This window comes from Sylvia atricapilla, chromosome Z (assembly GCF_009819655.1).
Source record: "Sylvia atricapilla isolate bSylAtr1 chromosome Z, bSylAtr1.pri, whole genome shotgun sequence".
Lineage (NCBI taxonomy): Eukaryota > Metazoa > Chordata > Aves > Passeriformes > Sylviidae > Sylvia > Sylvia atricapilla.
In genome coordinates, this window is record NC_089174.1 from 85,954,669 (window position 1) to 85,977,402 (window position 22,734).

At 36.4% G+C, this 22,734-nt stretch overlaps 1 protein-coding gene across 1 annotated transcript in view; it reads right to left on the reverse strand.

Annotated features, from left to right (window-relative positions):
* Nucleotides 1-22,734, reverse strand: part of GLIS3 (GLIS family zinc finger 3) — a 127,445-nt gene that overhangs the window by 41,735 nt on the left and 62,976 nt on the right. Inside the window, exons 3-4 of the mRNA XM_066338551.1 lie at nucleotides 4,760-4,921; nucleotides 2,763-2,873 (exon numbers count right to left, since the gene is read on the reverse strand). Coding sequence (XP_066194648.1) covers nucleotides 2,763-2,873; nucleotides 4,760-4,921 — 273 coding nt within the window. The remainder of the gene's footprint in view (nucleotides 1-2,762; nucleotides 2,874-4,759; nucleotides 4,922-22,734) is intronic.

Genomic DNA, 22,734 nt, shown 5'->3' on the forward strand with positions numbered 1-22,734 from the left:
TTCCAACCTGACCCATCCTGTGGTTATGTGTTCTAATAGCACAGGATCTGGATTGTGTTAATGATACAGTATGGACATGATAGTGAGTAGATGAGTAGAATGATATGAGTAGAACAGAACAACATTTTACAACATCAAGGACAGCACAACAGAACAGCACAGCCTTGGAGAAATAGATAAAAGATGTAACTTAGGCAAACAGAACCCATGCAAAACGCAAGCAGGATGCCAACTCAGCTCTGCAAGGCTGACAATCATTAAAAAAAAATTATACTGTGCTTACTCAAAAGCAGGGGTCCCTGATCAGGCACTTAAAAAGGACATGGAACATTGAAAACAGACCCCAAGGAACCTATAAGGACTTTTGATAAGGGGCTATGTAAAACAAAGTAAAACATATACATCCAGTAAGGGGGCATAGCTAATGAATATATGATCACTACATGGTATATATAAAGTGTTTGAATGATAAACACTCTGTTTACCCGAAAATCGGGCATTGGATTGGAGACAGGATCCTTGGAGTGACCACCAAACTGCAGTAAAGAATACCTGCCCTCTAATACTCCAAACCATGTTAGAAAGTTTTTATCTGGCTGTGATATCACAATGTTCCATAATTTAATTTTCATTATCTTCAATAAAAAGACTTTCAAACTAAAAGAGCTCTGGATTCTTGACTTTGAATACAGTACCATCAGTTCACAGATGAAAGACATTTGTGCTTTACTGAAATCAAAAAATGTAGCCAACTGAAAATAGGCTTACTTGACTAGCAAAGTTATAAAAAAAAAAATCTCATAAATTGTTGTCCTTTCAAAGGTTAAATGAGAACAAGATTAAAAAGAGAACACATTGCAAAAGTAATTGTAATTGAGGAGCATGTTGTACATTAACATTCCTCTCAGCATCACTTTAATCTCTCATTCTGGGAACTGACTAGTTTTCTTTCACTGACTTCTTGGCTTAGAAAAAACTTCATCTATCTTCCCAATGGGAAGATGAAAGAAATCCTGGCACAGTCAGCAATTTTTCCTTTTAAGTATATGATAATAAACAGTGCTTTTTACCCCACCAAAATATTTTAAAATTACAGACTGCATATTATCTGATATACAGAGATTATACCTAAAATGTTTTACTAAACATTTTCAGCATCTGTTCCCAGATATTTGCATGGTATTTGTGAATATGTCTGCCCTCATTTTTATGAAGAATTTTTCAAATTACACAAAGGCGATTAAAGCAGGCATGACTATCTTTCCTCTCTCATAGCTCTGCCTTCCTTTGAAGAGTAAATGAAATTTTATTGTGCTATCCATTAAATTACTTTTATTAAATGCATTTTTTCTGGGATCTTCTTGGTATATAGGATTTCATGTCATTACCTGGCAAGATTCCCATTTAAATGTATTTAGTGGATAACTAGGAGCTGAGAAGGGAAGGAGAACAGTGGCTGCATTACAGATTTGCAGAAAAGGAATTTTGCCTTATATGGTAAGTCATAGCCACAGATCAACAGAAGGTGCTTAAAATAATTGAGAGATGGAAATTTAACTATATCCAATTGCATAATCCCATCTTAGAGAGCCAAGGAAATATTCAAATATTGAAGAAACACCTACAGAATTTGGGGTGAAGACTCAACGTAAACATCAGCACAGCACATAAGATTCAACTCTTATGAATATACTTCATCCTGCTATTTCAGTCTGTGCGACATCAAAGACACATTTGCAGGTACAGTCTTGGAGACCCAGCAATTTAAGATGCCACAATAATGCCACTTGGTATGCAGGGGGAGGTTAAAGCGAGGATTAAAACCAGTCAGGCACGATATATTAAAAGAAATCCATGACTAACGGGGTGTGACAGCAAAAGGTTTCATTCTTTTCAACAGAAAAGATCCCTAGGGCTTGAAGTATTAGTTCACTGTGCCTTTATCACTTTGGAATTTTTATGGTTATTTTTGATGAATTCACATTTTTGTAATTACCTTTTGGCATTAAGCCAATTCTCACTTTTAATTAAACCCATAAATAAACTTAATTCTTCATTAAGAGGTTTGTTTTTCTTATTTTTCATTATTATTACTGTCAGGAAATATTTCAAATACCAAAGCATAATGTTAGTTAGCAATTATAACTTCACAAAGGCCCAGTAACTATATATGTTGCACCTTGTAAACATTATGCCAGTGATTAATAGGAGCTATGATGAAAAATGGTAAAAAAAAATCCCTTAGGTCACAACTCAGCTCTTTAAAGATGCACTAATACATACAAACAGTTGATGACTCATGGACTTGACATCCACAGGGAATCAGCATTGTGAAATATCTTGTTATTATTGGAAGTATCTGGGATATGGAAATACAATTTAGAGCTTAGTCCCACCTGCTGCCCTCAAAATCCACCCTTCCATCTGAGACTGGCCAGTATTTTCTAACACTGTGTATTTACCAAGTAGCAGAACTTGAAACCAAGCATTTATGTTTGCAAAAATAATTTTTATTTGCCCTGTTGTGTCTGTTTAGTGATTAACCATCCCATCAGAAAACACAGAACATTAAATCAGGCAGCCTTATTAAGTCAAAGATGAAATTATCTACATACAAACAACATCCATCTATAATTTGCTCTTTTTTCTAATTCAAAGTCTGAAGTCAACCCAAGTACTTGAAGATGCATTGAAACATCTAATATTATAATACTGATTTCTTCACATAAATTCTACACCTGTCAAGACAGCAGGAAAATTACCTTTTTCCTGACTTGTTGATCTTTGGAAGAATGGGCTTTCACATGTTTTCTCAGGGAACTTGGATCTGTGTATCGCTTAGTACATCCTGGAATCTCACATGCATAAGGTTTCTGAATAAAAAAGAAGAAGGATAAATCTGCTGTTATATCACAGATTATTTTAACTCAAGAGAATCCTTTTTGAGCTGTGGGATGCTGCAAACCACATGAACACAGAGCAAACACATTGTACATTATTACAAACAGAATGCTTGGCAATTTGTTAGAAAAGGAAAGGATGAAGCAAAGCTTTAAAGGAAGACAAACAAAAGGAAAGCTTTCATTACAGCACCTTTCATGATTACCTTTTTTTTTGCTTAGCAGTACAATGAATATTGCTAGATATACTTACAATTCTTCCACCCTCAGAGCAATCTTTGACTTAATCAGAAATTAGTCGTTAGTGAATCAGGTAAGGAAACTGCAGTAAAGGCCCAGAAAGACTCTTTAGGATTATAGAAGGATCTGCTTCAGAAAAAGAGAACAAGAAAAAGTTTTAGTTCACTAAATTACAAAAGAAGGCAAGCAAAAACTCAGCCAAGCATTGAATACTGAAGTTTCAAAAGTATTAAATAAAAAAAAAAAAAAAAAAAGCATTTTAATATGAACTACTGCCCAACTCCTTCAGCTCACACTTTCTAATAATACTTCATTTTTGAATGAAAATATCCTGCAATATCTTTATAGTTTTCTTAAAAGAATACCAAATAAATCTAACTCATATAAATATCTCATCTTGCCTGTTCTAATCTGTCTTTCTTCCCTGAAGGTTTGTAGGTTCACAATACCAAGTATTAAGTGAACATTAGATCCAACTGTTTCCTGAAAGCAGCTAATCAGCAATTTATCCACTTTTTCAGAAATTTAACCGCTTCACAAAGAACTTCTGGAAACACCTTGTACAAAGTATTAACTTGCCAGACTGTTCAAAATGGATAATTCACTTTTTTAAACAGCCATTTAATTCAAATGGCATTGTTTTAATTGTATTTCTGGACTTCTGCCCTTTGGAAACTGTCTCTGAGAAAACACAAGGGGTTTTTTTCAGAAAAAGAGGTTTTTAAACAAATCTCAGCCATGACTCAAATTTACAAGGGACAATCTGTTGGCATGAAAACTTTTAGATTTGCAAAATTATTCTACTTCTCTTGACTGATGCACAGCCTTAACTTTCCATCAAAGAAAAGCACTTTATATTGCAGATGGCTCCAGTTTCCCCAAGGATCAACTGAGTGGAGAGAGCTACTGCCTCCACCTGCAGCAAGACCATGGACCTGTGGTCTTTTTATCAAACAGCCTGGGTCCATCCTCTAGATTACTGAGTCACTTTTGAAGCTGCTTTTAACAGCCTCATCAGAACATCCACCCTCCTGTCTCTAAGGTTATGGGCTGCCTGCTGCCACCAAGCTGGAGGTAAGGAGCAGATGGTCAGATGTAGTAATGCAGCCCCACCTTAGTGGGTGTTTCCATGAAAGGAAACGCTTAAGACTCACCCCTTGCTGTTCTAATAAGGTAGAAGCCCCAGAAACTTCCATGTTCTTTTCCCACTAATTAGCCAGGTGCCAAGCAAGGGCAGTAGTTGAGCTTAAAAAATGTTTCTCCAAACCTGTAGCTAATCCTACTGGCAGTAAGCCAAACCGTCCCTCCTTAATCATCCTATACTTTAGAACCAACTCAAAAGCGCCCAGTGCTTTTTAAGGTGTCAGAGGCTTCTCCGACACCTGTGCTCAGTTTTTGTTTGGTTTCTGCATCGTTTGTTATTTTATCTTTTATTAAAACCTTTGCTTTACAAAACACGCTTAAAGACCTGTCCCACAAAACTATTCTAAGCCATTTCTTTGCGAAGACTGGCCCCTCAGAGGTGACAGACCTTCATGGGGTTTATCACATCTGACCCTAGGCAAGATTCCATCAGACTGATGTACAGGGAGACTGCAATGGAACCTCTGTGCCCTTACAGTGTCCAAGTGTGTCCTCTGGTGCTTGGCGCGGTCGCTGGAGTTGCTGAACGCCTTCTGGCAGCCAGGGTGCTGGCAAAGGTACGGTTTTTCACCCGTGTGGCTCCTCAAGTGAATCTTGAGATTTTCTAGTCTGGAAAAGGCTTTCTTGCAACCCTCAAACTAGAAAAGAGAAAGAAAATGTTTGAAAGGAAAGCACACACAGTAAACTGCAACAGCAAACACTGAACAGAAGAGTAAAAGGGTGTGCAGAGACCTTCAGCCTGCTATGGCTGGGTAGCTCTGCAGGGTCTGGTTTCTCAACGTGGGTGATGCTACAGGATTCAAACCATCTAAGCTGTAAAAATGTACCTATCCTCCCTGCATGTGGCTGAACTAGGAGAGTCTGTCCTACATTCTGCAGGTGGCACACTGAGACCCAAAGGGACCGACCAGCTGAGAGCGCAGCACCTGTCTGGGAAACACAGCACCAGCTCATTCTCCTCCCTGTAGCACACAGAGAGCAAACACTGAGGCTTGTAACAGGGCATTTCCACAACCAAACAAATGTTTCCAAACTCCAAATTTTAGTTACCCCTGAGTTTTAAGCAGATATTCCCTCATCCTGGTTGGCCCCGTGCCAGCACAGGGGCACTGGCTGGGCATTGTAAATGTCTCTCAAAACCCGTAGCTGTTTCTATTGGCAGCAAGCCAAATTAGACCTCCTAAAACATGAAGTATTTAAGGAGCACAGAGGTGCTTGGGTGCTTTTTTGGACTGCCTTAGCCAGTGCAACAGTTCTCTCTACACTGTGTTCGACTTTCATTTCTTTTGTTCAATACTATTTGCTATTTTTGTCATTATTAAAACCTTTTCTTTTACAAAGCACGTCTAGAGAAGCTGTCTCACTATCATTAAGCCACTCTGGGAGGCTGCAGGTCAATCCTCAGACTTGATTCATCTTCACAGGGCTTATTAATCTCTGGCTGGGTAAGACTGTATCAGAGATTCCCAAGACCTCTGCTAACTATCCCTGTCAGCTCCCCAATATCTTTCCTTGGATATTAGCAACTGAGCCTAACAGAGGCATCTCTCAGTACCAATCCAACCTACAGAGCAGCAGCAGAGACATGCAGGGAAATTTCACCTTGCTAATGGTGATGCAAAAAGTGAAATGATTTCTGAAATGTATTTTTACCTTTCTGCCATGAGTAAATGTACAAAGTACTGAAACTACTGTAAGCCTGTCGAAATAGGATGTAAGTCCTATGGAGAACCAATAACCACGCACAGAGTACTTCTAAACCTAATCAAGTGCTGCATCTGTGAAGAAATCTATGTTTATATGGACAAAAGACATGTTTTTCATCTATCATGTTCTCATAGTATACTGTAGCCTAGGGGAAACTAAAAGATCCATTCTATTTGATACCAGAAACTTCATATATGCTTTATTTCAATTAGACCTAAATATTAATGAAAATCAGAAGTATAGGCTTTCTAAAATGCTATCAGTCAGGATCAATTAATCCCATTAGTTTCAGTTGCTTCATATCATACTATGCAACATCTAAAGCTTCTGTTGCATAAAAAACTTCTAGTTTGTGGTTCTTGCATGCTTGCAAAAATAATAATTCTGTAGCAGAGATATCAAACATTTCTAAAGCTAACACAAAAAAATTCCATAATTTCACTACCTATTAGTTTTATTTACTTGAAAAGAAACAGGTCATTTTTCACTGGTGTCAGAATGACACAACTGAATTTCATCATATATTATGCAGTTCATGTACGTTTACAAAAGCACAAGTAGGAAAAATGTCATAATTCTGGTCATAATTAGCATGCCTTTCTTAAAAATCTGTAACATCCTCAAAAAAACAGAAAAATTGTGTAAAATTTGTATCACTTAATTTTAAGCTTAAAATTTGTATCACTTAATTTTAATCTTTTGGATTACGGCAAAAAAGCATTACAAGTTCAAAGGACAAAGTATAAACCACATTACCTACGAACTAGCAATATTAAAATGGAGTTTAAGAAAAAAAGGCTTGATACAGAGGATAAACCACCCCTCTTATACCATAATTGCAATATATCTTTTCCTACACATGCACTTCAGAAAATATCTCAACCCATGAAAAAAATCTCTATTTATATTCCATCCATTTATCCAAAACAACCATTGTTTTCTAGATTATCCAAGTTTGATCACTGAACATTAATTTATGCTTGTATAAGTAGCGCTGCCTTTAAGTTTACAGACCTTTAGTATGCATACCAAACATTGTTACAAGTGTAAACATACTTCTACTCTTAAGGATGCATTTTTAGAAAACATTACAGGATAATTAAAAAAAAAAAAAATTAAAAAAGCCCCACACGAATATATCTTAAAATTGCCTTGATAAAAATATCACTTTTCTAGGAAAAAATAAAGAGTGGAGAGAGCATAAAAACTTGGGAATTAAAAAAACTGATGTAAGAGATTAATCACAAAAGTGAAATAATTATAGAATGGTTTGGGTTGGAAGGGATCTTAAAGATAATTTTGTTCCAACCTCTCTGCTATGAGTAGGTATTCCAGCTGCCCCCACAAGTAGGTACACCTGCTAGAACAGGTTGCTCAATGCTCCATCCAGCCTTGGCTTGAACACTTACAGGGATGAGACAACTTCTCTGGGCAACCTGTGCCAGTCTCTCACCACCCACTCTCACAATAATGAATTTCTCCCAAACATCTAACAGAAATGTACTTTTCCAGTTATAAGCCTTCAAAAAAATGACTTTCAAAAAGCAAAATAATTCAAGAGGACCTCTTGTAAAACTAGAAAGAAGTCTATTTGATTAGCTTGTCTTACACAGAAAAGTTATTATTTTGTAATAACATTATGGAAGAACAACCATACATTCTAATGACTGTAACTATGCTATACATAAGAATAATTGTAGTATCTCAAGAAGCCATTAATTTTATAGGGTAAAAAACTCAGACCAATGAAAACGTTGTAGAAGCATGACTCTGTTTTGGGTTTTTTTCCAAGTTATTAAACTTTAAATTTTCAAGTATGCAAATGAACTTTAACATGTAATTGATTGTTTACATGGCTGTAAAATTACCATTAATTTTACATGAGCAAAAATGTTTAAGTAAGTAGAACTGGGGAATCAACATACAAATTTAAGAATTATTATTTCTGAAGACTTCTGCATTTCTGAGTATAAATTGGAAGAAAAGATAGTTTTCTCTTCCCTCCACAGCCTTAAATTACTATCTAGCACACTCACGAAGCAATATATAGTCGTGTGTAGCTGGAAAGGTCATTCTAGCAAAACAGTCTACAAGCTTGTATTATTAAACAGACCATCTTTACTCAACAGTTAATGAATGGTTCTTCTATAAATCAAATTTCTTAAAGCTTTGGATATCTTTGATACTTAAGATAAAAGGAATGAAAAGGTCTCTTTTCAACAACATAGAACATATTTTCTATCCTGATAAACAGATTTCAGTGGAATTATTTCAGAGAAGACAGGATCACTTATGGGGGAAAAATGTCAGGTAGTTGATAGATGCTTTTGAAATGGAACTCATAATTCTCTAAGATATTAACTGTTGTAGTAATTAAGTATATGGCATACCTTTAACATTCTGGATCTGTATAAGAGTCCTAGACATATCCTGATTAAAATAGATTTTTTGCAAATGTGAAATTAATTGTGCAATGTTTTCCCAAACTGCAATACAGAAATCAGTTACTGAGCTTTTATTTTTAGTACTGCATGCAAATTAATACCATTAAGCAGCTCATACAGAAAATTTCCCCTCTGTACTTCCTAAAATTCTTTTTTCAAATATATTTTTATTTACTTTCTCCTTTTATAAGGACAATTATGAAAAGCGAGAAACAATATATTTACAGGGAAAGGCAAAGCACACCAACAGAAAGAAAAAGCAGTCTTATGACTTTAAAACATTTGTGTTCTCATGAGTGCATTGTTCATCCTTGTTTACACAGAGATGATGTTCAGCATACAACCTTCCTGTAAAATGACAATATAATTTCATAGGTTATATAAAATAATCTGTGCAACGTGCAAAACCCTGCTGGATGCACCATGCATTTCTGAGCCCTGACTGGAATTCACTATAAAATATATTAAGACTCTTGAACCACAGAACAGTATGGTAATACCTATGTGAACACTTCAATTTCAGTAGCAGATAGTCAGTGGCCAAGTGACTAAGAAATTAGTCAGTTTTCTCTCTGAAAGGAACTGTTCTGATTATCTCAGTTGATCACTAGTATAGCCAGGATTGAAGAACTTGTTCTAGAAGACAGCTGTCTGAGCTCTGATCCATTCACTGAAATGCATGTAGTCTTCATATAAAAGTCAAACACAGCCAGCCTAGCTTCTTCTTAATCCAGTATCTAACATTATCTGGCATTAAATATATTCAAGTTTTCCTGTCTGAATTGGTTTTGCTTTAGCACCCAGGCAGCGTATTTTCTTTTGTCATTTTTCTGCTGTATTAATATTAGAAGCAATGTAAAAAGTAACTTTTGATTCTAGGTATTTTCTGTTATCAAGTCACTTAACCTTCTTCAAAACAATTTATACGTATCAAAAGTATTTGCTTTCTCACTATACACAATGCTTTCTCAGACATATTTCAAAATTGATTCCAACCCCCCCACAACTGTAACAAAATTAATTACTTTTAAAAATAATAACACCTAAACAGTATTTAACAGAAATATTCAATCCAGTATATAACATAATGTTACTATCCTCAAGTTTGGGTTTTCAATATCTTTTTCCATCTGAACCAGTTATACAGTGATCCACAAGTATTTTTAAGCATCACTGTATATGGCAAAGGATCATCTTTTATTTTTTGAAGTGTGAAGGATAGGCATGTCCCTTCTCCATTGTCATGTGTGAGGAAACATTTTATGGGATATTACGATGAATACATTTCATTAGATGTGCCTCATCTGGGAGAGTGGTGGTTTTGCTTTTTTAATTTGACTTTGCTAGACATTAGCCTGTCTATAACCATTAAATTGCAGCAGCTGGCCTTCTGTGTACAAAAGCTAGCTATTGTCCACACAGTATCTCAATAACAGACCTAGATACTTCAGGGACAGAATATATTTGTTCTACAATAAAACTGAATGTATGTCTCAGGCAAGAAGCAAAAGAGACTGAGAGCCTCTCAAAAGTCTCTGATATAGGGAAACACACGAGCTACATTTAAATGACCTCAGAAAGTTAGATATGGCATTGGCTTGATGGAAAGGTGAAGAACCTCTTTAAATCTCTGCCTATCTCACTTGGGGGAACCCAACCCTAAGCACACACAGAGGATGTATTAACCAGGTGGTTCAAATGCACACCCAGAGTTGCAAAATACCAGCTCATTTGGCTTAGTAACCTGTTCAGCCATGGGGAACCTTTCACAACGCAAAATGAGAAGAAAAATGTGCACCCAGAAACTAAGATACATATCAGAGGGGAGAAATTCCTCACTGATTTTAAAAGGCAAATGGTATGAGAAACTTTACCCTAGCAAAAATACTTTCCATGAAAAACCAAAAGAAAATAATCCACATCTCTACTTTCCATGCCACATTTTCATTAAGTACAATGGATGCCAGAGTGGTCCAAGGACACATGGCATTATTACTGTGGGACTGGGCTTTCCCCATTGCATCCACAAGAAAACCAGCAATTTCACAGATATACAGTTCAAACCAGACCTAGCTCTTTTTTTTTTTTTTTTTTTTTTTTTTTTCTAGTCAATGCATGGCACACCCACATTTATCTATGACTGATTGCACATGACCACATGGACACATGCTCTAAAAACTTCTCACACAATATGATTTTGTCTCCTTCTGACTGCTTCTGCATTCACCTGGGATACAAAACACATGATCAAAATCTCAGTGGTAGACTTACCCATGTTAGGTATTCAGGTAACATGAATCAAACTCCTTTTTTCACTTATTCCAGGATCATCCTAGCCTTAATTCAGAGCATTTACAGAGGATTTTGGTTACAGTTGGTATGATTAAATTCCAACTCAGTCTTTCTTAGGAAGACATAAGCTATATGCCTTCAATTCTGCTCACATTTCTTTGCATTTGGCTGATTTACTATGTATCTCTTTATAATGCAATAATCCAGCAAAGTCAGTAAGATCATCTCTGTCAATGGGACAGTCTCAGTGTCTGTAGCTCTACTAGACTGTTGAAAGTACAAATTTAGTTTAATTACTTAAGACCACTATTCTGAGAACAAGTGAAGCACTCTTCATCTAGTATGTGCCTTCCTAATGAAATCTAATACAAAAAACTTAAATCATGGAACTATGGAATGTTTTAGGCTGGAAAAGACCCTTCAGATCAAGTCCAACCATTACTCCAGTGCTGCCAAGCCCACCACTAAACCATGTCACCAAGCACCTCATCTACAGGTCTCCTCAGTATCTCCAGGGATGGTGACTCTGCCACTTACCTGAGCAGTCTCCAGCACTTACAACATTTTCAGTGAAGAATTTTTTGCTAATATCTTATCGAATCCTTCCCTGGCACAACTTGGAAGTTACTTTCTTTCATCCTAACACTTGGAAGAAGAGAGGGACATCCACCTCAGAACACTCTTCTGACACATGTGATCAATCCATACAAGGTTAAAACAGCAAATTAGTGTCTGAGATTGGCTTCACAAGCTATTTGACTTGCTTACTTTTGTAATATTCATAAACTGACCATAAGCATGACAAGTAAAAGTTTTAAATTTTAAACTTTGAAGGGAGATTTCTTAATAAAAATGCAAGCCATTCCTAGATTTTAGGAAATGCTGTCATACATGAGTGCACAGGTGCAAATGGAAGAAATGGTATTCTTCAAAACTATCTAGAAAAAAAAAAAATCTAGAGTAGCATATACACAAGGTCCCAAAATAAATCTTTGAATTATTCAACAGCCATGCAGCATTTTCTAAGATTCACTAGCAGCTAAAAGGCACATTCATTATTTAACAATGTCCATCTGTCAATTAATTTTAAATGCTTTGAAATGCTGACCAGGTAGGTTCTTCTGTGTCAGCACCAAGGCAGGACAAGGACAAGGTGTCTCTCTACAGCTTTGTATTTATCACACCAACAGATGTAAAAGCTGTTCCTTATATGGCTATCAAACAAGAACAATGCATTTCAAGCATTAATTAATAGTCTTTAATCCATTTTCCTTCCTCAGCAGTATTAGCAGGATGCTGCTCTGCAAAAGATACATTTTCAAAAAAAAAAAAGAAAGAGAGTAAGACCTCATATGAAAACCTTTTAAATAGCTTTTTCTATTCCCAGACTCTCCAGCCTGGCAATCTTGTGAATGACACATAATTAGTGTCAGACATCATTCAAACTGCTGACATCAGGTGCTCACTGACAAGGAGGCTGAAGTTACAGCTGAGATTTAAAGGCCCAGGTTCATCTGGTGCTGTGCTTTTAACCCTTGGAGTGTTTAAATGGGGGAAGATGTAGCATTCAGAGCAGCACTTCACCTTAGTGCCTATCTGAACAGAACACATTTTCTAATGGGATGGCTGAATGCTTTGGTGAATGCACTAGCTTATATAAGGTCATATATTTTCCCCAAAACTGTGCAAAGGCTGGCATTTATTTTTGTTTTTATAGTTAGGCTTATGAAATTATATGTCTTGGAATTCATTGTTCCAGTAAACAGTGACAGATTATGTTTACATGCCTTACACAGATTATAGTAGATACTTCTTTACCCAGTCTTTCAATGACAATTTGGTCCAGAAGTAATTAATCTCTTTTTCATTCCTCTTAAAAAAATAGAAGGTTCCCTTTACCGCAATATCCTCACTCCAAGTTTTTCTGGTAGATTTCTTAAAATTTTACAATCCAGCATGCATAAATATAAATGCAAACAAAAGATAATTACAGACCATGACAAAACCTAAAGTAATTTGTTATTTAGCTTCATTGTACTTTCCTACCTTAAATTAAAAGGCTTATTATACTCAACAGATGTAAAATAAAGTTCACATTATTAGTCAGATGTAAGACTTATGGGACTAGTCAGTGCATAGAGCTATAAACTCATATTTTAAGAGCTTTTAACTAAGCAGCACATAATGCTTTTTTGTATTGAGCAAGATTAATAGACTACATCCTAATCTGACTCCAGTTTTCCAAGACATCCATCTCTTTGGGTATTTTTAAGTAAGAAGAGACACATGTGCCTAGACAGGCAATGAAACCAATGGAAAAGAGGATATATCGATACAGAGCAAAAAATCTACATATTGGTTCACATGGGAAACTGAATCAGGCTCCTTTTTCAGACAGTTGACCATGAAGGCAAATTTCTTGCATTCCCTTTGAACAATTCTCACTTTTTGGGTCACACTGAACAGACTTCATTATTTCTGTATATAGACAGATTACTTGAGTGGCTCCATAAAATTTACTTTTAATCTCCTTTCCTGGGAGATCTGTATTCTGATGTCAGTTTTGTTAGGACAGTGGACAAAAGATGGCATTTCTTCTTGCAGTACAAGAAGAGGTGAAGTAACTGTCCCTACCTACCACACTATTTCATTGTGAAAACTCTCTTTACAGATGGCTCTTTTTATTCCTGTGTTTCTGACAAATGTAGCATGCTCTTTTTTTTACTATTTCATATCAGATCTCCAGAGGTCTTCATACTTTTCATGTTCTAGAGATTTGTGGCACAATGTAGCCTTATTTTCTAGGTAACACCATGCTTAAGCACACAAATATCTCAGTTGAAATTAAGCACAGTGCAACGAATGTTATTTATCCCTGAAATAATGGTGTCAGGAGATTCATTCACCATGGTAATGTCTCTTGTTTTCACCAGTCTCAGTAAGCATGGCCATTTCAGCCTCAGAAGCTATTTCTGTTGCTGTAGAGAAGGTAAATATTATGACAAGTCCCTTCAAAAGGAACTATTACTGAATACATCAGCTGCTACTGATTCAAAAACCATATGGTACGGAAACTATTAGAGGAAAAATGAACATTTTGGGAATTCTTTCTTTGCTTCCTTTTAAAAGACTGTGCTTACATTTTTTTTTCCTGGTTTTACTCCTTTCTTTCTCTTCCTCTTTAGCTTTTCTAAGAGGTTGTCTTTGAGTCTCAAATAACTGAAGCTATCATCTGTAAACATGCATCTTTCTCTACTAAAAGTTGTTCACTGCTAAGGCAGCTACTACTATCATTAAGCCCCGGAGAAGTCCTATGCGTTTGAATACCTTTTCCTTCTTGAATGTAGACATGTAAGAATTAAACAACCTTTTGTCAAGTGAAAAATCAGTTATTTCCTTTCAGGTATTTAAAAAAAATATATGCAAGAATACCATCTTTAAAAAAATGCAAACATGTAGCTACATCTCACTTCTGCAGTTCGGTTCTCTGCAGGATTTCATACCAGAGATGCATTGCAAATTGAGATTATAGGCTTTCAAATACAGAGATGAGCTAGTGTAAATCATATTCTCAACAGGAAGATTCTGTTGTTTTAGATTTTGCTCCTTGTGAATTTCACAAAGGACTAAAATCAGATCTCTATTACACTAGGGAAAAAAGGTACAATAACCAGATTTGAAAGATCTGAAACCATGAAGCTGAAATGGGAAAGAAATTGTTTTGAGGCTTCTTCCTCACCATACTCTATGTCAAGATTATCATTCACGATTCATTCTGTTTTCTATAAATAGTAACATCACACAAACATCTATTTCTATCATAAGAGTATTCCATTCTGTCCTATCCTGCCCTGTCCTATCCTATTTATAAACATGCAAATTGGGACTGAAAAACCGAAACAAACGTACCTGCTGTTCTATAAACACTAACAAAGTATTTCTTCTTACAGTTATTTGAAAATATTGACACCAAATTGCCATTTTTCATAGATACAAGGATATTACAGACAGGAAAGCATTAGGACAGTTCTCAGTAAACTCACTTATGGTGCACAGCTCACAGTTGATACACTAAACCTCCAGCATGGTGTTTTACAAATCTGGATATGAGGTTCTTTTTATTCCCAGCAAATGTACACAAGGCAAGCTGCTATCTGGCACAGGGTCCCTTGGCAAACTCTATTATTTAAAAAGACAAACCTTAACTTTCTTAGTTTTTTTTTGTTTGTTTTTTGTGTTTTTTTTTAATCCTTTAGATCACTGTCAAGAGCAAAATGAGCAGTAAAAGATCCATTTGATAGTTCCTGAGTGCAGCATTTGCATTTAAATGCAAACATGAAAAAGATACAGCAGAAAACATGCCAAAATACAGCAGAACATCTCTAAAAATGCTAACTTCATGTCTAAAGAAATTATGTACTTTTGCTGTCCTGGGGAAAAAAAACCAAACCTCTGACTGGTTCTAATTTTGACAAACTGAACTGATATAACTTTGAGGGCCTAGGTAAAGTTGTTTTATTAAAGCAAACGCATAAGGTATAATTTAATGGGTTACTTGTCTACATTAAGCAGTGTTCAGCTTGAAGTCCCTGAGACAAAAAGCAAAATACATACAGGAAGAGGCATCATTATTAGAAGGAAATTTGCTTGGCAAAGCCTGGACTTGAATTTAGAAGTTCAAGTTTCACTCAAAAAATGCACCAAACAATATATTAAAAAGGCAATTATCTTAATTTTAATTCAATATTTACATATCTGCTGCAATGTTTTCTTCTGCCAAATTGGCTCAATCATATGTAACCTCTAACATAAACACAATTTTTACACATGTAAGTAGAATACTTTATCATAAAAATAACAGGATTGAACTGTGCCAGTGTGCAATGGTTTGAGAAGTATCTTTTCCAAAGTATGCTGTTTCATAGAGATACACAGAAGCACAGTTTCAAGGACCAAAAGGTCTTATATTCTCCATTATGAAGCAACAACCTCATAATTTGCAAATTTCACATGTCAAAATTTATTTTACTCTTTTCCATCAGAGAGATAGTGCTTAGATAGAATATTTCTTATAGAATTAATAAGTTCAAGCTACTCAATCCATGGTGTATTCGTGGTCCACTCAGTTCATAATGGATAAAAGAGAAATGGACTTTAAATGAAGAAAGGAGCATTTCTGTTACACTATGGCAGAACCACAGCCAGTAATTATGATTTATAACAAATGTGCCGTGGAGACCAAAACTTTACAAGTATTATTTCTAACTTTTATTTCTTGCACTGCTTTTTAGTATTCTTTTTCCTTAAAATATAACATGTGCATCTTTATAGCTATGGCCATCTAGTATACTTGTATACACAGCCCTAAGAATTACTTGGCTATCCTCTAACTATATTACTAACTTCAAATTTCCATCCTTATGGAAAACAGACACAATGCATGTTTTTCCACCTCTGATTTTTTCTCCCTCTGATTCATAATACTCTCTACCATGATAATGCCATCTCACTGATATTCATGAGAATTTTAATCTTGATAATCGTACATAAGAAGCAAACTAGAGTATATTACCTTGTGCTGCTTTTAACTATCTGGACAGAAGTAAATCATGCTTTTAAGGCTATATACATCAGTCAATATTCAAAAATTTCTAATATTTGGAATGGCTAATTTGGGGTTACAGTTGTAACACACTCACTTTAACAGTCTGAAGCATATTTAATCACAACATGTTCTGTAATACCTAAAAGCCACCCCACAAACCCCAAAGCTAAGTAATTAGAAAGTAAGGAAAAATAGTATTTTAATGTTTATTTTCTGAATTCCAGAACTTTTTAAAATAACTCAATTACTTCTAAATCAGATTAATTGGTGCTTTATTGAAAAGTACACAGATTAGTATCTATGGCTATTAAAATATCTGGACCAGAAAACTTCACAGAATCTACTATTCAGCAAAAACTTAAGCAAATTAAAATGTGGCAAAAGTGACTTCTTAAACAACCTAAGCATGGCTGCATTACTGCCAGCCTATACTTAAACAGTTCTGTCATAATAATCAGGTCCTAATTCTGCAGTACTTAAATACACCCCACTTTCACTGCAGTCAGTGAGAATTCTGAACATGCAAGGAATGTAGAATTACAAGTAGTTTCTTAATCCTTAGGTCACAAACCGAGATAATTATAAAGCCTCAACTCATAATGTTGCTGGCTGAACTGCTCTGCAGCACCTTTTAGGGCATTAATGGCAGGATTCTGCTGAATTAGACTTAAAATCATATCAGGAACTTGCCTCTGCACTCTAATCTGTAATAGGTAATTTAAACTAAGGAACCAAAAGATTAGAGTGAAATGTATTCTAGCTGTTTAGCAATGTAGCCTTACCTCTTCTTCCCCCTTTGTCCCATGTTAAAGGAGAAATCAATAATACAATTCAACATCTAAAATCCCACTTTCTCCTCTTCTGAGCAGAGCTACTTACACAGCTGTCTTTTCAGGGCAAAATACAGACCACTAGCAGAAAAGAACAGTTGTGGAAAACAAGGCAAAGAGGCTTGAATTTTAATCAGTGGGAGTCCATCACAATAGCAAACAGACAAGGAGATTTATTTCTTGCCCTACAAGTAAACCACATAAAACTTTCCACCAATATCCAAAATGCACTTTTAAGCCTAGTAAATGTTTTCTGTTCTTGACTGCTTAACAATCTCAGCTTTCAATTAGGGCCTGTTTGTTCAACTAGTTAAAAATGGAAAAAAAAAAAAAGGGAAGAAACAAAGCTTTAAAGAAAAGATTAAGCCTTGAATTTTATGGAGAAAGAACATAAATTAGAAATTCTTTTTGAATCTGGAGTATGCATTCTTTAATCTTCTGCCCTGCTGGGGAGTGTACAAGAACAAAGGCAGAAAGAAGTTTTTTTGCTTCATTGAATTTGTTCAGTGGAAGATATGCTTTTGACTGTCTCAAAAAAAAATCACAAAATTCACGTCAACTCAGACAATACTCCCACATTTTATAAGCTTGTGCATTAAAAAGAGAGCTAGGAGAGCTTACAGAAACCCACCTGGTGAGCAAGCACTCCAGATTCACAGGAGCAAGACTGAAGGCCATGTGGAAGTGAAGCAAACAAGCCATGACTGTGAGAAGATGGTGACAAGACTTCATGTACTGGCAGTGCAGTTCTTCAGTGTGGTGTGGCTTCATAAGCAAAATAACTTTCAAAATAATCAGCAGAACTGACTGATGGGTGTGAGTTAGGGATAAGAAAAACAGTGAAAGAGGTTAAGGGTTGGACAAGGTAGAAGTGTTGTTTACTGATTCTTTGCAGAAGCATTTACTAAAATCTAAATATTATGCTTTAAATTTAAAATTAAAACAAGGACAATTTGATGAAAAATACAGAAGTCAAAAGGAATGCTAAAAGCAGAAATAGGCACCATCTTCCTTCCAAGATAGCAAATACTCTTTGCCTGTTTGTGCCTTGTCGAATTGAGAAAGATTTTTGCTGAGATACCATGACAGTAAAAACAGCCCCCCCCCCAAAAGAAACCCTTAGAAGTTATTTTTCTCCTTTTGATGCAGTGTACCCAAGTGCACAGAACCAAGATGTACATACAACAGGAAAGAAAACAAGGCTGCTTTTCCTCCTCTTCCTCCTCCCTTTATAAACCAAAACCAAAACCAATAAACAAAACCCAAAAATAACCCCCCCCAAAAAAAACCCCAAAAAACAAACAAACAAAAAAAAAAACCCAACCAACCAACCAACCAAACAAAAAAAAACCCAAAAAAAAACCACCAAAAAAACCCCACAAAAAAACCCCCAACAACCCCACAAAACAAAATAAACCATAGCAAGGAAGCAGCATGAACTTCAGGTAATGACTAGGGTTTACAGCTTTCTGACATTCTATTTAATGCCAGCAGAGCTCATCCCTCAATTCCAACAAGCTGAGTACAGACTGCATCACCAGCAACTCAATTTACATGCACCAGAACCTCCTGTGTCTTGCAGACATGTCTCACAGGAGACAGAAGAAAACATCTGACAGAAGAAAACAGCAGAAATCACACTGTGAAGGCAGTCAAGGCTGTACTGCAGGAAAGTCCTGGCCAGAGCAGGGCCACGAGCCTGGGCTGGACCATGGCTGCAAATGACAAATGACAGTCACCTCACTCTACTGTCCCCAGTGCATTAGGGCAAAGGAGTGATGTAGTAATGCACACCCACCTTAGTGGGTGTTTCCATACAAGGAAAGGTTCACAACTCACCCCTTGCTGTTCTAATAACATAAAGGACCCAGAAACTTCATGTTCCTTTCCCAGTAACTGGCCAGGTGCCAAGCAGATGTACTGGTTGGACTGGCTGGACTGGTTGGTTCTACTGGTAAGACTAGTACCTAAAAACCTGTTGCCTATTTCATAGGGCAAGATGCCAAAAAACTCACCTGGACCATCAAGTACTTAAAAGCCTGCTCAGAACTGCTCAGTTGCTTTTTTGGACCACCTTAGCAGTGTAAGAGTGTTCTCTGCACTGTGTTCTCCTTATATTTCTTTTGTTTGATAATGTGGTTTTTTTTTTTTTTTTTTTTTTTTTTTTTTTTTTTTTTTTTTTTTTTTTTTTTTTTGTCATTATTAAACCCTTTTATTTGACAAAATATGTCCAGGGAAGTTTTCTCGCTGTTACTGAGCCACTCTGGGAGGCTGCAGGTCAACCCTCAGACCTGATACATCTTCACAGGGTTTGTTACACTCTGGCCAGGTACAAGACTGTATCAGACTGAGATAACAAGGTGATGAGGAATCTGGGAGCACAAGTATTTGGGTCAGAACTCGGTTTGGAAGGAGGCAGGGCCATCTCTAAATCAACAGATGTGTCTGGGTACCAGGTACAGGATTTGGTGTTCAGAGCAAGGCTGAGCACACAGAACACAGTCTGAACGTGGCAAGGCTTGGAGCTGGACTGTGCTCTGCAGAGCTGCTGGCACGCACTTGCTGCTTGTAAAACTGTGGTTAAGGCACAATATGTTTTTTTTTTTTTCTAAAGAGCTCAGCAGCCAACAGCTTCTGGCTCAGGAAGATGCCAATGCCAGTATTTTCTGACTCACTACAGGATCATTATTTCTCCTGCCACGCAGATGATACAAAAAGATTCAAGTTTCCAAAAACAGAAGACAAGGTAATGCAAAACCTATGTGGATGCCAGTACTCATTTAAGTCACTCACATAACAGGGGGTTTCAGTCCCATCTACTGAAGTGCTGCCTTATGCAAACAAAATCCTTGTGACAAAGGACCTAAGGTGTAGGGACTGTGAGGGATAAATGCAAAACAGTTCCCCCAGATAGGACAAAAAAGCTGCTCAGCAATGAAGAATTTAATACAGGAAAAGTTGAGAATAAGCTAATAAAGACACTGTGGGGTTGAACATATTTTTATTTTCCATCTTTCTAATAAAGTTAAATCATTCATACAACATCAGGTCACTTTTAAACACTGAAGACCTTCTAACTAGTAAGAAAAGCATGCTAATATTTCACATCAGGCATACTTTAGATCTGTGTTGAACCTTTTTTTCTTCCTGGGGCTCCTGAGAAAAGTAGCATGGCAGTGACTGAGAAAAAAAATTCCTATGTAATTTAGGATTAATCAGATTCTCTGCTTTATAGCACAGGTCATCCAGTGCATATAGGAATGCATTTCTTCCCCTAACTGAATGAGAAGATTAATCTCTTACACATCCTACACAGAAGTGGCTCTCACCACACAACTGAGGTTTCAGCTATAATAAACCTTAGGTGATCATTAAAGAAGAAGGGCAAGAAAGAGTGAGTGCAGGAATTCAGTAATAAATGTAGGGTGTCAGTGGAATAATCACAAGCCTTGATAAATCTAATGGTTTTGTTCCTAATGGCTTTGTTCCTATCGTGTAATGGTTGTGTTCCTATCATGAAATAGATGATTTTCAAGGGAAGCCTCAAAAGATTTTAAAGGAGCAAAACACTTTGGAAGAGAGTCCAAAGCTAAGATGAGAGAATCCAGCTCAAAACATGCAGCAAAACATGCAGGGCCAAGAAGAAGAATGAGATACACAAAACAGGGACAGGAAGAAAAATAAGATCAGTACACATGACATAATTATGGAGCAAGTACATAATGCCCTCTCTCAAGTGAAGTGTTCAGTGAGTGAGTTACCAGATTTTATTTATTTAAGTGGTATGTCTGACGCCACAACTGGCTGTGGAATACCTAGAGGACATTGTAGATAATAGCAGGTTGGTGACTGTGCCTAATTTTTATTGCTTGTAAGCACAGCCAAAGAGAAAAAACTCAAATACCTGCAGATTCAGATGCATAGGGGATGAGCTATGCAATTTTCTGAGAGCAAGAATAAAAAAGCTTTGGATTTCATCAAAGGAAAATAAAAGAATGACTCAGTAAATAACTATCCTTGTGAAATTTTTGGTGGATATTACATTCTTCTTAATATGTGTTTCCCCAGGGCAACTTAACATTTACCTCATTCCCTGTGAATCATTAGAGCATTCAATAGTCTTTGAAAATAATCTTTTCCCGCTGTGAAAGGATGTTTTAGAGAAGCTACAACAGATATCTGAGCTATATTTGCACTGTTGGACAAAGTCATTGTGTGTGGTTTTTCTTAACTGACAATACAAAGCTTATTTTCTATTTTAATTGTTTGTACTATTAATACAAGGCCAGATGATAAAAATACATATAAGTGCACAACACAAGGACTAATTTAGGATGAATAGCAGATTAAACTTACATTAGTTAAAGGAAAGAGAAGACTAACTCTGAGCATGGATTATGCTCACTTCCTAATCAAGTGCAATGCTAGAAGTGCATGTTGATGAATACCAGAAAATAAGTTAAAAACATAGCAGAAGAGCTTTATTGCACTTCACCTCTTTGGAGTTCCTGTTTCAAAATAACTTTATGTTTACACTGCTATGGAAAAGGTTACTATCTTGCTAGACAGATGCCCAATGGCAGGGCAAGCAAATCTGGTATCTATTACAAATATATTAAGTGGATTGATAAATCTGATAGGCATTTGTAATTTATTACCTCATAGATGGTTTCAAGTAACCACCACACAAGAATAGTGTGTGGGAAGGAGAGGATGAAGAGTGAGAGGGAAACTGGCATGGTTTTAGAGATGTGGAAGAATAAAGAAGCTGAAGTGAATGGGCAGGCTCAGGATGGATGATGCTGGACTGAGCACTTACTCCAGTCACACCAGCAGAACTGTGAAAAACACGTGTGATATCTGTATTCTGTTCTCTCCTTTCTATCCCATAGGCTAAGAAAGCATTGAAACTGGAATGGTTTATCTTTGAAGGTCAATTGAGTTTCAGACCTTGGAGATAACTCAGAGAGGACAGTATACTGCACTGGCAACTTGTGCATCCCCTAGAAAACTGACCACTTGCAGAAAGAGCTACGGCTTCATTTATTTACTTTCAACATTGTTACTCACAGGGGGAATTGGAGCCTACCAGTAAAGAAAAATGTTGGTGATGATAATATTGCTGGTAAAATGGCAATACAAAATCTTTTGCTTCCTGCATTAATGTTTACTTACAAGGCTGCAGATCTGACAACCTTTGCCAGCTCAGCATTTGATGCTTATTAACAGCACACTGTGTGATTACAAAACAACACACATTATGAGATGCTGATGTTGAAGCTATGTCCCTATAGTGACTGCTTTGTCTTTAGAAAAAGATATGTTTAGATCAAACATTAGACACTCTCCATCAACTACATTCCAGCTCTTACTTTGTTAGTTACATTACCTAATTTCTTCATTTTTGGTAGCTTCGTTCTACAGTCTGAAAATTGGGGGAAAGCCTGAGTAAGTCTTTTGCATGTAGCTAAACCAACATACACATATTTACCTGAAACATTGCAAGACACTATTGTCCAGACAAGTCTAAAGGCTCTTATGAAGATTTGTCTTTGGTTTCGACAATGTATAGC